Source organism: Drosophila arizonae, chromosome 2 (genome assembly GCF_054131065.1).
Source record: "Drosophila arizonae isolate 15081-1271.41 chromosome 2, UAZ_ARI_1.0, whole genome shotgun sequence".
In the NCBI taxonomy this organism is placed as follows: Eukaryota; Metazoa; Arthropoda; class Insecta; order Diptera; family Drosophilidae; genus Drosophila; species Drosophila arizonae.
Genome location: NC_142922.1, coordinates 23,370,588 through 23,387,349, shown reverse-complemented (window position 1 = coordinate 23,387,349; position 16,762 = coordinate 23,370,588). Strand labels below are relative to the sequence as shown.

At 42.6% G+C, this 16,762-nt stretch overlaps 3 protein-coding genes across 10 annotated transcripts in view; 1 reads left to right on the top strand and 2 right to left on the bottom strand.

The window, feature by feature from the left end:
• The window catches only part of btsz (bitesize), a 72,962-nt gene extending 65,538 nt beyond the window's left edge, over positions 1-7,424 (top strand). For all 8 annotated transcript variants that reach the window (XM_089476312.1, XM_089476311.1, XM_018015439.2 and 5 more), the window contains 6 exons: positions 4,835-5,022; positions 5,086-5,280; positions 5,350-5,604; positions 5,664-5,938; positions 5,999-6,207; positions 6,289-7,424. In XM_089476312.1, coding sequence (XP_089332438.1) covers positions 4,835-5,022; positions 5,086-5,280; positions 5,350-5,604; positions 5,664-5,938; positions 5,999-6,207; positions 6,289-6,440 — 1,274 coding nt within the window. In that variant the 3' untranslated portion in view covers positions 6,441-7,424. The remainder of the gene's footprint in view (positions 1-4,834; positions 5,023-5,085; positions 5,281-5,349; positions 5,605-5,663; positions 5,939-5,998; positions 6,208-6,288) is intronic.
• Positions 7,425-8,981: 1,557 nt separating this feature from the next.
• On the bottom strand, positions 8,982-12,772 carry LOC108619150 (organic cation transporter protein). The gene is made up of 5 exons (XM_018015523.2): positions 12,108-12,772; positions 11,785-12,043; positions 11,295-11,706; positions 10,724-11,230; positions 8,982-10,668 (listed from the first exon to the last, which is right to left on the bottom strand). Exons 1-5 carry the CDS (start codon positions 12,447-12,449, stop codon positions 10,452-10,454), a joined length of 1,737 nt encoding a protein of 578 aa, XP_017871012.1. The 5' UTR covers positions 12,450-12,772; the 3' UTR covers positions 8,982-10,451.
• A 667-nt stretch (positions 12,773-13,439) lies between these two features.
• Positions 13,440-16,670, bottom strand: LOC108619160 (organic cation transporter-like protein). The gene is made up of 4 exons (XM_018015535.2): positions 15,411-16,670; positions 15,087-15,345; positions 14,624-15,017; positions 13,440-14,564 (listed from the first exon to the last, which is right to left on the bottom strand). Exons 1-4 carry the CDS (start codon positions 15,747-15,749, stop codon positions 13,937-13,939), a joined length of 1,620 nt encoding a protein of 539 aa, XP_017871024.1. The 5' UTR covers positions 15,750-16,670; the 3' UTR covers positions 13,440-13,936.
• Positions 16,671-16,762: the final 92 nt, after the last annotated feature.

The following is a 16,762-nucleotide window of genomic DNA, read 5'->3' as shown; positions in this document are numbered from 1 at the left end:
AACGAGTGAGTAGAGTAAATAGAGTTGTATGCGATTCTATGTAGTCTTTTTGAATGTTCTCGGAAGTCAAAAAGAAAATGTAAACGCCGAAGGTGAGCGTGATATTACAAAAAATAATATACCATGCAACTGTATACACTATTTTATATAGTTCTGCTGAATACCGTTTATATATACACACCAAAGAAACCTGTAGACCCTTAGGTCTTAAATGCATTTGCCCTGTGCTAGGAGCCGGTCATATAATAATAATTTCTATACTATGTCAATGTATAGGACTGATAGGATAGTTTAGTATTAAAGGCATAAAACTGGAGTAATTTTATTTAGCAAAAAAAATTTTTTTATGTATATATAGTATAATATGGGAAACATAGAATAGTATAATAATATATGTAGTACAGTACTACTGTATATATACATGATATACCTACAAATGTTATAGGAAGTATAGTAGTAAAGGAATTAAGTACAAATATTTGTACTTCGTGAAACAGAAATTTATTTATACACATATAAAATTAATATTTACTTATATAGAATAGTATAACAGTATAATAGTAATAGTATAGCAGTAAAAATCTTTTTATCAACATTATGAATAGTAAAAGTAGTCAGACTAGGCAATCAAATAGTTTTCCATAGTAAGTGACTGACTGACATGGAATTTCCATCCACAACTATCTCTGTCTGGCCACGCTGAGCACCTTTTCAATATTATTTGTGCTTTAGGCCTCCGTTTGTAACAGGTATTCGTTGTCTGTTTTGCTCTTGGCCATCTCTAACGCACTGCAGAAAAGAATTTCATATGTTTTATATTTGCTGGCCAACTATAGATAGGCTCGCGGCGCTTTTGTCCAAAATCAACTCAATCAAGGTCAATTAACTGTATCCATATTAAGTGCTCTGCTCTGCTCGTTGGCTGTCTGCCAGCTAAAGTTAACGCGATTTTCGCACACCGCCAACTGTTGCTGGTGTTGCTGTTGCTGTTGCTGATGCTGATGCCAGTTCCGCTTGATGGGGGCGTTTGTTGTTAGTGTCGTTGTGGTTGTTGTTGTTGTTGTTGCTGTTACTGTTGCCTGTTTTACCTATTTATTAGTTGGCCAAAAATAAAGCTGTTTTGCGGCTTGGTCAATGAAACTCGAACTTGTACTCCAACCCGAACCTTGTGTCAGGCACGCAGGCGGGGCTTTGAACTCTGCTTCAATTGTTTTCAGCCCTAGGTATGGGCGCGTGAGTGCGCGTGAGCTGCCACGCAAACAATACAGCTTTTGAATAATTATGGAAACTGAAACTAATAAAAATTCCGCCCACAAATTACGCAATTCAATAATTCTGCAGAATTCAGCGCGCCCATGAATTGTAATTGAATTTACGACATTAATTTTTCTGGAGTTTTAAATTTCAATTTAATGGCTTTTGTGTCAAGTTTTACTTGCGCTTTATCTTTATGAATAATATGGATAGTCGCAGATAATATTGTACTTGGTCGCAGTTGCAGCAGATGAAGATAAGCTGATGAACTAGAAGCTGCTCTATAGTGATTCACTTTTCTTAGTAGCTGAGTTCGTTTTTACGGACTCTGCGTAGTAAAAGTCAGTAAATCGAAATGGAAATAGCTATAGCGTGCCGTGTCACGCGCTCAACCCTAATGTAAATAAGCCACTCCGGCTGACGCTTTGACTGCTTTTGTTTTGCTGTTTAAACAGCTTTGTGTAACCAAATCATTTTGGTTGTAGTTGCTGTTTTTTTTTTGGCAATACAATTATACGCTTGGCCAGTGGTTCAATGGATCTGCGACTGGGACTGAAACCGAATCTGAAGTCCACTCAATGTCTGCGCACAATATCATTTAAGCTCTCGACGTTGATAAAGTGTTTTGCCTGCTTATTTCCTGTTTGCTATGCGATTATTTGCTCTTTTGCATACAATAATTAATGTTTTTGAACCCGCGTTGACACCAACAACGAACAGCGAACAGCAAACAGCGAGCCGGCAACTGGCAACAGAATTTCGAGTGGGGTTTCGTGCTTGGCTGACTGCACCACTGTGCACACTGAGCACGGAAGAGTGTTTGGCCATCCGGCATTTGAAATGCCGCGCTTAAAACTATTTGCATGCACATACTTATATTTAAATGGCAAGTGAGGCATGCCACAAGCCATTTCACACTCATTACGGGATTATTGTTGCGGAAATGGCCGGGCACCCTGTTATGCGGACACCCTGTGCCGCCGCATGGCACACCCGTTATTCGTGGCGCTTGTAATCAAATTAACCCCACGAGCAGATCAAATATTTCCGTCTCTGTTGCACTCGCTGGATGCCAGCAGCTGGAATCATTTCGTTAATTGCACTTCCATTGGCGCTGCGACAGATGACGACCTCTGCCCAGCGAGAGTTCAATATTTCAATAATTGAATAAAACTTAGATTTGCGTAGAAATTCTCAAGATGTGGTCGAGTTCTTCTGAGTGGAGCTCAGTTAGAGCGCTACGCTTAACGGCACTTGATCGCGACGCGCTCCACAGCCCCCAACCGAAACCAAAATCGAAATCGGAATTGAAATCGCTACTGCTTTTTTTAATATTTTTAAATAGCTCTGCACTGACTCCATAAGTCGGAACCTCCGACAATTCGCTGTGCTGAAGTGAAAGTGTTTAATTTTGTTTTGTTTATTTTCTCGTTTTCGTTTTCGGTTTTTATTTATTTAAAGTTGATTTCCAACGCTTTTGGCGCTAGCCCCACTTATGTATGCCGCCCTGCTAGCGGAAATTATGAAAAAGTTCCATAAAACACAAAAGTCTAAAACCGAAAACATTGTCAACAAATCGTGACTGCATTCAGAAAATTTTCTATACCCCGCAAGCAGGCAACAAAAACTTATGGCCGTAGTAAAAATTCATAATTCCAGACGAAATATTTTTATTTTCGGGGCGTTATGCGACCCAGTTTTTTTTTTTTTTTTTTTTTTTTTGGCCATTTGCCATTAGTTATTCGTTTGTTTTGCCAAGCCTTCAATTCTCAACATTTCATAGCCCAATTATGGCCATTAGCCGACTGCGAGGGTATCTAATTGCGGGCACAATTCAAGGCCGGGGCAAGTTCAAGTGCGATTTGCCATAATTTCAATTGAATTAGAGCGAACACCTTGAGCTCACTTCCCAGTGGTTGGCCAGCCACAACATATTCGTGCTTCAGATGGCACACATTGAAAATTCTAAAGCAAATTACGTGTCAAAATATTCCCAGCTCCCCTGCTTTATGTTTTGCTCTATTTTTCACTTTGGTGGAGATTGCTTATCGCTTCGCGCAGTTCGTTATCAGAACTCATTGTGAGTCCATAAATGCGACAATTTGAGCAGCTGTTGCTGTTGCCAAATGCAATTAACTTTTTAAGAGCAGCAAAAACTAGCAAAACAAGCGCAGCTGAGCTGGGCGAGAATGCCCGACTGACAGATACTCTGCATTGCCTGAAGTTGTTTAATTTCTTGATCGCCCGAAATATGTTGGCAATGTTTTCTTCTGATAAACTATATAAATGGTTGCCTAGGAGATTACTTGTTAGTTATGTACGTTAATATTGGTGTCATCTCGCCCCTCTGTTGATCTTGTTGTATGTATAGGGTATGCTAGAAACTGAGGCAAGACTCTTGTCAGTCAGAAAAGCGACGTCAATTAATGGCCGATCCGTTCAATTATAAAGCTCATAACGTCGATAATGAGAAAAGTGACGCGCTTAATTGGCAAGCGGGGCAACAATAAAACGCCCAAAGTTTCCACCGGCTACAATGAGTTTGTGCGTCCGTCCAGATCGAAGCCGCCAACAGCTGCCATTGTGAGTGTGCACAACTATGGCAAAGTCGTTAAGCCGACGGCAACGGGTGTGGAGACCCATCCTGCTGCCGCCCAAATACAATATGCTGCACTCAATCGATTACGCAGCAGCAACAGCAGCAGTCAAGCCCAGGCCACGCCCACTGGCCAGACAAAGTCACGTTGGCTGCGCCTTTGCCGCTGCTGGCGTTGGCGTTGCTGGCGCAGGCGACGGCGACGCCAACGCAGCTACAAGAGCTATTGGCGCAGCGGTGGAGCCGCCAAATCGAAATGGAGCTGGTGGCTGCAGTGGGGCAAATGCTGCGGCCGACACCGAGGGGCAGTCGGCGGCTATCACTGTGACTCCGAGGAGGAGGAGGAAGACATTGATGCCAAGGTCGCAGCCTACATACTCGAGATGAAGCAGCGCGAGGCCGTGGCCAGTGGCAGCAGGCAAAGTGAGCAAACGGCTGAGACCGACTTTAATCAGGCAACAGACGAGACGGCAGCGGCTGGCCTAGAGCGCAGCAGCAGTGCCCCACCCCAGTCACAGCGACAGCAGCAGCAGCAGCAGCAGCAGCAGCGGCAGCAGCAACAGTTGCAGCCATCCATGTGCCAGGCGCAGATCAAGCGTCGCGCTTGGACCTGGGATGACAGCCTGCGCTCCAACTCGGATCGTTTCCTTGAAACGCTCGAGGAGGACCTTCCTGGTGCCACTGCTACGACTGCTGCTGCTGCTGATGCTGGGATGAGGCTGTCGCTGAATCTGCAGCGCCGCACGCCGCTCCATGTGACGTTTCAGCAGGTGCAAGGTAGGCTTCATCTGCCTGCCCCACCTGCCACCCCGTTGCATGCAACCAACTGACGCTTGCCTTCCACCGAATCATTATTTCGTTTTCTACTCAATCATATCGAGTGTGCGTGTGTGTGTGTGTGAGAGAGAGAAATAGACTGTTGACTGGCTCGTTGATTGTAATTGAGGAAATGTCTAAAATACCATTTATTTTCTGCATCCACAGAGGAAGCCAGAGCAGCTGCCGATGAGCTCAGCAAATCTCCGGTTATTGGACAACGCAATCCGGATGCCGCTGCCTCCAGTCCGATACAGTCGCGTGCCTCGAGCGAAACATGGCCGGCCCAGTCGGATGAGGATATCGATCGGCTGGTGGCCATGCACCAGAATCGCAGCAGCCTCAGTTCCCTAGGCGTAAGTAGAACTGCCAGCAAATGCAAGAGTCCCATGCAGCTCTTATACTCTCTGTTCGGACAGGTGCGCTCGGAGTCCATGGCCAGCGTTTATTCGGGCGCCGGCGAGGGTCGCTATGGCACTGTCGTGGTGAAGGGTCAGGTGGAGTTCGGCATGCAGTACAACTATAAGCTGGGCGCCTTGGAGATTCACGTGGTGCGGTGCAAGGACTTGGCTGCTGTCGATGCCAAGCGCAATCGCAGCGACCCCTATGTCAAGGTAACAACTCAAAGTGCTGCTCAGCCCTTGGACAATATTTACATGTTATTTCCTTTGTGCTCTCTCCAGGTTTACTTGTTACCCGATAAGTCAAAGGCTGGCAAACGCAAGACCAAAGTCAAGAAGCACACACTGAATCCCATCTTTGATGAGACGCTGCGCTTCCACACGTCCCTTGCCAGCCTGGAGTCGAAAACTTTGTGGTTGACCGTTTGGCACTCGGACATGTTTGGACGCAACGATTTCCTGGGCGAGGTCAGCGTCAATCTGCAGGGCCGGCTCTTCGACAACCCCCAGTCACAGTGGTATTTGCTGCAGGAGCGCGTAAGTAGACCCGTCCTGTATGTAATGTTCCCTCAAGTCTAATCGATTCTCCTCTGTAGAGCGAGCCATTCGATGATGTGGCCACCTATCGCGGCGATATTGTTGTGGGTCTCAAGTACGTTCCGCCAGAGAATCTAAAGTCTTCGATATTCTCGCGTGGCTCCAGCCTCACAGGCAGCTCCTCGAATCTGCGCAAGTTTGGGGGCAGCATCAAATCTGTGACTTCCAAGTCCGACCGCAGCGCCAAGGGCGGACAGCTGCACGTGCTGGTCAAGGAGGCCAAGCACCTGAGTCCCATCAAGACCAATGGCACCTGCGATGCCTTCTGCAAGAGGTGAGTGAGATCCCCTCTTAAAATTAGCCGGAGTTCACTCTAATCCTTTGTATCCCTTAGCTACCTGTTACCGGATCGTACACGCAGCTCCAAGCAGAAGACACCGGTGGTGAAGCGCACTTTACATCCCAGCTGGAATTATACGTTTGTCTATGAGGACGTCTCCCTGAAGGATCTGTCGGAGCGTGCTCTGGAGCTGACCGTCTGGGATCACGATCGCCTGGCCAGCAACGAGTTCATTGGCGGCATACGCTTCTCTACGGGCACAGGTGAGTGCTAGCAACAGCTAGTATTATCACAAGGATGTGCAGCTTGCGTTCCCCTTACTTACTCTCGTCTTCTACCCACAGGTCGCAGCTATGGGCGTCAGGTGGATTGGATGGATGCTACCGGCAAGGAGGTATCTCTGTGGCAGAATATGCTAGACCGTCCCAACTTCTGGGTCGAAGGCAGCCTAGTGCTACGCTCCAGCTTGGATGGCATACGTTCGACATTGCCATAGGCACAGTTCCCGTCACAATTTGCACATTAGTAATTTATTGCCTAGCCACGCCCACATAAGTACACTCACACACACACACACGCAGACAAAGAGACGTAAACTATTGTGTGGCAGTTTCCAGTTTTCTCCCCTGGCACACGAATACGTCATTTGTATTTGTATTTGTATTTGAATTGTGTTGAATTGTATTGATAATGTAAGAGGTATTACACAATAGGGTACGATGACAAGCATTACTAGAAAGTTAAGCATGAATGAAATTCATGATTCAATTCGATTCGATTCGACTCGAAGCCATTCGTTTGCGAATCGATCGATTGAATGATTGAAGTTTGATTTGCAAGTTTGTAACAATTAGAATGATTTCCAATACTCGAATATATGGCAGTCAGACATACATACATAGCACGTACATATGTTTATGACTATGGCATGTCTGACTGAAGGCCAGACATCAGCATTAGCATTAGCAGTAGAGATGACGCTGCAATTTATCTGTATTGTTTTTGTAGTTTAAGCAGCACAATGTTCAAATACGAGAAACCAACAAGCAAACTAACAACTAAAGTGTTATCAAATTATTGCACTAATTATAAGAGGGTCATAACCCAGAAGATACTATAAATTGTATAGCAAACACGCGGATTGCTCAGTAAAATGACGATGATGGAGTCGAGGATGTCGACAAATTAGCCCATATACATATACATATACATATACATAGACATGTGTATATACATATGTATATACAAATATATATTTATATATATCGATATACGCTAACTTAGGATCATTTGTGTGTGTATTTTTTTGTCCAAAAACAAATGGAACTTGCAATTTTGCATACTGTATGCATTAAATCTACGATAATAACTAAACCGACATAAACTCTAAGCTATGTAATACATAATATGTACTAGTACCTATATAAAAAAAGAAAAACATAATCGAAAAATACAAATAACAATGTTTTTGTAAATGCAACTTTTTTGTTTTCGTTTCTACAAGTTTTTGATTTGCCAACACTTTTTCTAGCTCTTAAGCAAACGTCATTCGAATCTTTACATATTCATATTGACATGAACATATACATATATACGTATATTATATCAATCCGGACTTCAAGCATATCGCAAGCACAGTGCAACTAAATAATTCAACTCAGCTAAGCTTCATAATATCATATGAATACCCGACTACTTCATTAGATACCCACCAAAACTCAACAAAATAGCAGCCAAAAGACAAAGAATATATATTATAAAATCAAATCATAAGATATCAATACAATCTATATGTCACTCTCCCTCCAACCTCTTGTTGCTAAAAATCTATTTGTTGTGGAACTTTTATATTCACAATATACTTACATACATACATACATGCCTATATGTGTATGTAATATTAAGAAATACTTCGAGGCAGCTCCTTAAGGCGTTCGATCATACTACAATACAAAATTGTTGGAAATATATATACATATATATATAAATCAAGAAAAAATTAAATTTAATATATATATATATATATATATATATATATATATATATATATATATATATATATATATATATATATATATATATGTATATAAACGAATCTTATGAATGCTTTTTGTGTAAGTTTACATTGAAAAAACCTACATGCATATAAATAATAATGTTGAATGAAACTTAAAAAAAAAAAAAAAAAAAAAAAAAGATTTATAGGAAATGTTTTTTGATAAAAGAAAATTGCTGAATCACTCGTTGCCTAAATACCGCTTGTCTTTTATACTCAATGTTTTCGAAACACACACACATACTCACACACACACGTACACGCGCGAAATTGGATGATAATGAACCCACAGGGATTTAACGGTTTGCTATTATATAATATTGAGATATTTATATATATACAAAAATGTGGGCATTACAATTTTCTCAACATCAACAACAGCATCACATGATATAAAATCAAACAATAAGCAGCAAAAATTGCAAAACAAAACAAAATTTAAAGAAAATAAATGGTATTTAGTGGCATATTATAGAGTAATAGAACTTACAAAACTCCTGAAAATAATCGTTGCGGGCTAGCAATGCCAGCGAAAAAAAAAAATATAAAAAAAAAAAAAAAACAAACATTTAAAAATGGTTAAAAAACAAGAAAAAAATAATATTAAATTGTTGACAGCCTAATTATATGGAAATAGTGAATATTGTTTACACAAAAGTAGTTTGTTTCTCATCTCGAATGTTCAATGTAGTGCTTAAAATATATCTATATATTTTTTTACTTTAGCCCTAGCTCCCAAGGCAGGATAGAAGATCAGTCCTACTCTAACTTGACATTTCAACTTAAGTTAGGCTCATAAATTGCGAATTGTGTTTTAACAATTTATAGCTATTCGACTACTAGACTATTCGACTATTTCACACTCAACTCACTACTCACTCGCATGGTGCTATTAACTCCTCGTATTTACTCCGGAGTATCCAAAAAATCATGAGAAATCTTTTTACCTTTTTACTGTTTACGCATTTTTTGGATTCAAACTGAACTATTGTGAACTAGAGTTTATTAAATGGTATATTTATACTACAATCCTACAATATATATACACATATTATGAGATTACATAGTCAGTTATATACACCTATACATATATATAGGATATATATATATATATATATATACAATAAAAAAGTAGCAAGAGGTAATGTAGTAATAAGAGAATGCAAACTGTTATGTGACATGGCATTAACTTACCGATTTGAGAGATTCTTTCGATAGATCTGACGTGATTAGGTCTCCGCTTGATTGCCGAAAAGAAACTCACCTTAAAATAACGTATATCATGAAATATTTATGTACTATTTGACAGCAATTGCAAAGAGTGCTCAAATTTAGCAATTAAGATCTAAGAAAACTTGAAGGAAATCAATCAGATTATACATATATACAAAATAATATATAAAATATGTTGTGTTAATATACAAAGGAAAACAGTAAAATAGTTTTGTGGAATACATCCAACACAAATTAGTGTTACATAATTTATCATGCAGAATTGGGATATGGAAATTAGCACAGTTTTGCTCCATTCTTGAAACTGATGTGATCGAAAATACTTTAAGTGGTACTTTCATAGTGGCTCGGGTAGGGGTATTCAGGATACCAGAGTTAGAAATATGAAAAACATTTGTTTGGGTTCATTGAGTTCAAACATTCGTTTTGAATGAGAATCTGTTATAACTTATAAGAGATGTAGTAGAGATGTAGTTTGAGCGCAGACAAGTTTTTAGATCATACAAATTGAATTCGGTTGAGAGAAAATAATATTTGGGACATGTTTCGGCTTAGTAATGAATCGCATGGTTATTAGAAAATCCACTTAATGACTTCACTATATTGGCATCCAAAAACGTTCAAGAGGAGCATGAATACATTTACACGAATATATATTTCCCACAATCTCTGTCCTGGATATTACAGCTAGACTTAAGTTAAAGCTCCTAAGGCCCAGACTTTATAAGTTTTTCCAATGAGAGTTTCAAACAGGGCTAAGCGATATCTATTTTGTACTTTGTAAGACTTTCTCTAGCTCTTAAATAAAATTCAAAACACAAAAAAGAAACAAATATAAAGAAAATACGAAAATAAAATACACAAAAAAATCTTTAAAATTGGAGCCGTTACATTTATGGCATATATGACGTTAAATGCAAATGTTTACATACTCTTTTACGAGTACATGCCCTATGTACACTTTACTTATACCTATGTAAGCAATCACGACAGGATTACAAAGTTTACATATACAAACAACTCTCTCTCTATCTATTTATATATGTGAATATATATATAAGTTAATATTATGTTGAATACTGTGACCCAAAATCAATCAAATAAATTTCTCATCTATTGACAACTTTCGGAACTAAAATGTGTGTTTGATCTCTAATACTTTGGCGTTTTAAATACATATGGGTATGCATATATATACAGGCGAGCGAGAAGGCTAGTTTACGCTTCCGCTTCCGGATCCGCATCCGCTTCCACTACACCTTCCGCTTCCGTTTCCGGCGAGGTATTTCGACGCGCGCCATTAAGTGCGTTTAACTTGAGCTCCTCGGCGGGTTGCTTCAGCACATCATCGTCCCGAGCTCGCCAGCAATCGAAGGACAGCATAGACTCGCCCTTGCCAAAGGCCTCGCCGTCCTCCAGTGTAATGGGCAGTTGCCTAGGGGACGACAGTGTTATAGGTTTAATACTTGACTTATACTTGGCCCACTCACCTATTGTTCGTTTCCGGCAGCAGCAGCGAGAACAGCGCCGCAGTCAGCAGCAACGCCGTCAGAATGAACGATGGCCCAGCGGCCCACTTGGTGCCCAGGTGTATCAGGTAGGGTGAGGTAACCGAGGCCGCCGCAGCGGCCAAGTGTGCTGTGGCTATGCCACGGGAGCGCACACAGGTGGGCAACAGCTCCGACGAGTACTGCGAGAAGGTCGTGTAGCATATCGAGATGCCCAGTCTTGTGGGCATCGCGAAGGCCAGCAGCAGAGAGGCATTTAACTGGACGCTTTCGAAGGAGAGGCACACGCCCAGGGCGCAGGCCAGCAGACTCGTGCCTGCCAAGGCCACAAAACAGGTGGCCTTGCGGCCCAGGCGGCTTTGCATGAGGCCCTGCAGGAATCCAGAGGGTGGCACCACCACAGCAAATAGCGAGAAAACCACAAATGGCGACATACCCAGACCCTCCACATTTCTAGAGATGGTGTTGAAGCTCAGGGATATCAGCATGCTGCGGATAAATGTTAACGGGTTGACTAAAATACGCACGTTCCCGACAACTGAGAGCAACTCACAAGGTAAAGATGACTATAAGTGCAGTCTTCCGCAGACGTGGAGTGCGCATCAGGTCGAAGAGTGTGGCTTTATTCTGCTGGCTCTCGTGCTTGCGCTTGGCGGTGCAATGCCGCCGAAACGCCTCAAAGTCGGCGGGGGGCACCTGGCGGCCATTGAAGTGGGCAATGAGCTTCAATCTGGCAATGGCGCCCTCGACATTGTTGCGCGTGATCAGCCACTGTGCACTCTCCTGAACCACAAAATAGAAGAGTGCCACGATGAGCTGCAGCAGCGCGGAGAACGTCAGATAGATGCGCCAATTGCCGGCCAAGACAGATAGCCAGGGCGCTACCAGCGCACCCAGGCAGAAGCAGAGTCCAAGCACTCCGCTGATAGCCAAATTCCTCAGCTTCGGCGCCAGAAACTCAAGCACTGCCATGCCAGAGAGAGAGAGAGAGTCAGATGGATGAGCAGAGCTGATAAGGAGATGAGCAGATACGCAATGCTTACCTAGAATAAACATCAGATAATAGTTGGCTGTTGCAGCCAGGCCGGAGATGCAGCGGAACGCGCTGAACTGTGTCAGATTCGTGGCGTACGTGGTCAGGAAGTCACCCACGAAGCCGCACTGATTCGCCAAGATGACGGCGCGCACACGGCCAATCCGATCGCCCAGCATGCCAAAGGCGAAGGTGCCCATCAGGGAGCCCAAGAAGAAGAGCGACTGCCCAATGCGCGCCTTGTACGCATTCTCGCAGACCCAGTTGAGCTGCGCAATGATCCGTTGAAGACAATCAAAGGTCTCACTTGCACTTACGCTTCGTGCTACTCACCTCGACGTTCATGCTGCGGAATCCATAGTCATATTTGTATATCCAGCGCTCACAGCTCTGACTGCTCACGGTCACATTGTAGACTCCCTCGTGGACCTCGATCTTGTCGAGGCGCGTGCAGGCAGCCTTGTTGCCGAAGGGCGCATAAATGGCAGCGATCTCCTCGTGAGTTCGATTCTCCAGCTCCTCGTGGTAGCACCAGTGCTGAGGCACAAACCCAATGATGTTCTGGGAGTAGTAGTGCACCGTGCTGGTGAATGCTATGTAGCCCAGCAGCAGCAGAATCAGATACTGATACCGTCCCGCATGGCCGCATTTTTCCAGAATTTTATCAAAGTCCATTGCGGCACGCGCTCTCACTATGCTCGGCCAGAGATTCTGTCAAGACTGAAAACCGAATGCGGCCCAGCGGAATATAGTTGTGGCCCTCAGCCATCAGATTTGCACAGAGTGCTCGGACGCAGTTTCTGTTTCACTTTGGCTCCGATAAGATTGTTGTTCGGTTGCTTATCGCATCGTATTGGCGTGTTGTGTGTGTCTCTATGTGTGTGTGTGTGTGTGTGTCGCGTTCTATCCATTACGAAATAAATGTTTTATTATTTAAGTGAATCCACTTACTCGCCTTAATCTAAAGAGAGAGACCGGCGTCTATCTGAAGCGCCGCGCTAACTATTGTAGCATGCCAAAACATATTTCAAATACATTTGTGTGTATCTACAAATATAGATATGATAAAAGCAACATCTTAGAGTTCAACTATATATAAGTATATATGTGTGTATAAGAAACCCAAAGCTATTCAATGGCCAATTAATTACATTCAAATGTAAGCGTTCCGTCAGCCTTAACATTGTATCTCAGAGCTTATCAAGAGAGCTCGCCAAAAGCGTCGTAAGTGGGTGCTTGTGTGTGTGTATACATATATACTATTTACTGTTAGATAGATTTATAGTTGTATTTACTCTGAATAGCATGTGAATGATATGCAGTTTTGTGTACATAAAAGATATACTTATTCTATAGGTTCGTCCAACATTCGAATTGCTCACAAATGCCTCCACTCTCACTCTCTGCCATTCTCTTTCCCATTCTCTTATAGCACTTATAAGACATTTAGTGGCTGCTTGTTTGCCAACAAACTTGATGAGTAACCACTCTTATAATAATGCTTATACCCGCATGCAGGAGGCCGAGAAGACGTGTGAATAAGCTGTACAAAGAGAGCCAAAGATAAAGAGAGGTATATGCATATTGAAAACAAACGTGTTTTAAATATTTACTCATTGTATATTTTCTAAAAATATCCATGTTTGATAAGCAAAAGTTTGTGTATTCTCCTTTGAAAAACGATTTCTATTATATTTCTAAAATAAGTATCCAAAATATCCAATATAAATGGCAGCTAAATTATACAAATAAAATTAAAATATGGTAATGTATGCATTCAGCATCTGCTTGTGGATCTAGATAGTAAGTTCTTAATAAATTCTATCGTCATCATAACAGAAATGTTTTCCAACCACAATTATGAATATTGCATATATTATGCAAATTGATTATGGCAGTGATTAAAATAAACTTAATATTACTTAACAGTTTTTCTAATCGAAATTTTGTGTGAATACTTTCGCAACTCTATTTACTCCAATCAGTTGAGAAGCGATGTGATGGTATTCACTCGAGTACAGGGTATATTGTAGTCTGATACTGTTAGCTACGTCACTCATTAGCTCTGCCCTTTTGTCGCATTCTTCACTTATGTCGATGAGCTGGCGCAGCTTAATTAATTGATGAAACTCAAAGATCCATATAGAAACCATTGTAGTACATCAAGAAGTTTGCTTGAGAGGAGTCGCAGCTTCAGTATGCTCGGCCTTTGGTTGCCTTAAAAAGTCAAACATGCGCTCTCCTCTGCCAAACTGTTCGCCCTCGGCCAGTGTAATGGGCAACCTGCGATTCTCCGTCTCTGGCAGCAACAGGCAGAAGAAGCCACCGGTTAGGAACAGCAGGCAGAGTATAATCGAGGGGCCCGCTCTGTAGAAGGTGCCCAGGTGCAGAATGTAGGGCGAGAGCAGGGAGGCAGCCGCGCCGACCATGTGCGCCACGCTGAGGCCACGGGAACGCACACAGGTGGGCACCAGCTCCGTGGAGAACAGCAAAGTCGAGCCAAAGCAAATGGATAGACCGAACCGGGAAGCAATCATCAGTGATATCAAGAGCACCGTACTGGGATTCTGCCAAACGGACAGCGCTATACCACTGGCGGCCGTAAACAGGCCCGTGAGCAGCAAGGACAGCACCGAGGAGCCCTTGCGGCCGATGCGCTTCTGGATATCGGCTTGGATGAAGCCAGAGGGCGGCAGGGTCAGTGCGCTCAGCGAGAACATTATCAACGGGGATATGCCCAGACCCTCCACATTGCGTGCCAAGGTGTTATAGCAGACCGTTACGATAGTGCTGAAACCGTAGTACATCATTCGATCAGCAATGCTCTGCGATATCTGTGGTATACTTACAATGTGGTCAGCATGATGATGATGGTTTTGCGCAAGTGCGGCGTCTTGAACATGTCAATGAATTTGTCCTGTTGATGCTCATTAGACTCCTGCGCTTTCTTGATGCAGTTGATCTGGCAATATTTGCGGAACTCCTGAAAATCCTCCTCGCTGACCTTACGACGATTCATTTTGGCCACGCGCCGCAAGCACCTTACGGCCCCATCGATATCATTTCGAGTGACCAGCCACTGGGCGCTCTCCTGCACCAGAAAGTAGAACAGTACGATCAGCAACAGCGGCAGCGAGGAGCAGGCTAGGAATATCCGCCAATGGCCCGCTAGGACGGCCAATCCGCAGGAGCTAATCATGCCCAGGCAGTAAAAGATGCCCGAGGGAGGAAGATACTCGAGCGCTGCAAGAGATAAGTTGCTTTAAGCCCAATAATTAACATATAGCCAGAGATTGTAGCATCACTACACACCAAGAATATACATGAGATAGGTGTTGGCATCCACCGCGAGACCCGACACAAATCGTGCTGTGGAGAAGGCAAACAGGCTGCTTGTAAAGATAGTTGAGAAGTCGCCCAAAAAGCCGCACATATTGGCCAAAATAACCGACTTAATTCGCCCAATTTTGTCGCCCAGAATGCCAAAGATGAGCGTGCCAAACATAGAGCCTATAAAAAAGAAAGATTGTCCCACGGGTGCTTTATAGGCATCATCGCAGACCCAATTAAGCTGTACAATGAGTTAGATAAGATTATAGATGATATATAACCATCGTTGCGAATAGCAGAACTCACCTCAGTGTTCATGCTTCTAAATCCGAAATCATAATTATAGATCCAACGATCGCATTGCTCCCCACTGACAGTTGCGTTCCGGCCATCATAATCTGGGCCGATCGTCTCCAGGCGCGTGCATGAGGGATAATCGAACTGATTATAGATGGCCTCGATTTGTGCGAAGCTGCGGTTTTCCAACTGCTTGTGATAGCACCAGTGATCGGGCACAAAGCCGATCACGTTCTGTGAGAAGTTGTGCATCGATGTTACGAACATCAACAGACTGTAGAGGCCAAGCAGCAGGTATTGATAGCGATGCCTGTTGCCGCACTTGGCCAGTATCTCATCGAAATCCATGGCAATGCTTAGTGCCAGATTCTCCGCTTTCGGCTCTGAACCCGATGGAGACTTCACTCCGTATGCGTAACGTACGAACGCTTCGAGCCGTGCGGGGGGGCCAATAGAGAACCAGTCAGCGTTCAGCTCTCGTTCGATGCCACGCACGTACTGTCAGCTGGCGTGCGCGGCCGCGGCCTCTTTGAGAAATAGTTAAGAGCGTAGTCGAAACCAGCTGATTTGCTCGAGTCACTCGAGTGACCGAATCCGCTCTGCTACTGCTGGAATTCCTCTCCGGCCTTTCCTTGACTGATAAGCGCTCAATGCTATATCAGCGAAATGAGAGGCGCGATTCTACCAACTTATTATTATCAATCGAACTAATTCTGTTTGTTGTTGTATTCAGTCGTTTGTGATAGGCGTCCTCGTACGATTCTCATTACAATTAGACATTGGAGTGTCGTCAGCTCAATTGGAATGAGATACGAAATCTTTTGTTTAGCACTATTATCTTATAGCTGTAATCTTTACGAATTCGATGAAACACAAGATCAATTGATTTTGATTTGGGAAATTGTTAATATTGAAGGGTTTCTGAAACGTGTGAAGCTTGCACTCAAGAAATTGATAACGATAACGATCGATCGATATCATTTTGAATCTTGATTGCTAATTTTAAGTAATCGAAATTAAATAATCGTGGGTCGGCTTATCTAAACAGTTGGCAGACAAACCGATAAAAACTATACATACATATGTATATATACGTATGTATGTATATAACTATATATAAACACCTTCCTTAAGAATCAATTTCTTGATAGAAATTTAGAACTTTTCAAATTCTATTGCTATAAATAAAGAGAGTGTTTATGTATTTTCATATGTTTCCTCATGCCCATGCTAATACCAAAAGTAAATAATATCTATTGCAAGGTAAATTTTAGTACACGAAGTTTGATAAAAATCTAAAAATATAATAACAGTAATATATAATTTTTAAACACGAACATATACACATACATATGTACGTA

Bases quoted from the DNA above. Each gene is read 5' to 3' on its own strand.
- LOC108619150 (XM_018015523.2), bottom strand. From the start codon at position 12,449: ATGGACTTTGATAAAATTCTGGAAAAATGCGGCCATGCGGGACGGTAT. The intron at 11,707-11,784 runs GTAAGCATTGCG...CTGGCATGGCAG, and splicing joins TTATCTGATGTTTATTCTAG to TGCTTGAGTTTCTGGCGCCG. The intron at 10,669-10,723 runs GTGAGTGGGCCA...GTCGTCCCCTAG, and splicing joins CTGCCGGAAACGAACAATAG to GCAACTGCCCATTACACTGG.
- LOC108619160 (XM_018015535.2), bottom strand. From the start codon at position 15,749: ATGGATTTCGATGAGATACTGGCCAAGTGCGGCAACAGGCATCGCTAT. The intron at 15,018-15,086 runs GTGTGTAGTGAT...TATCTCTTGCAG, and splicing joins CTATCTCATGTATATTCTTG to CGCTCGAGTATCTTCCTCCC. The intron at 14,565-14,623 runs GTAAGTATACCA...CTACGGTTTCAG, and splicing joins ATCATCATGCTGACCACATT to CACTATCGTAACGGTCTGCT.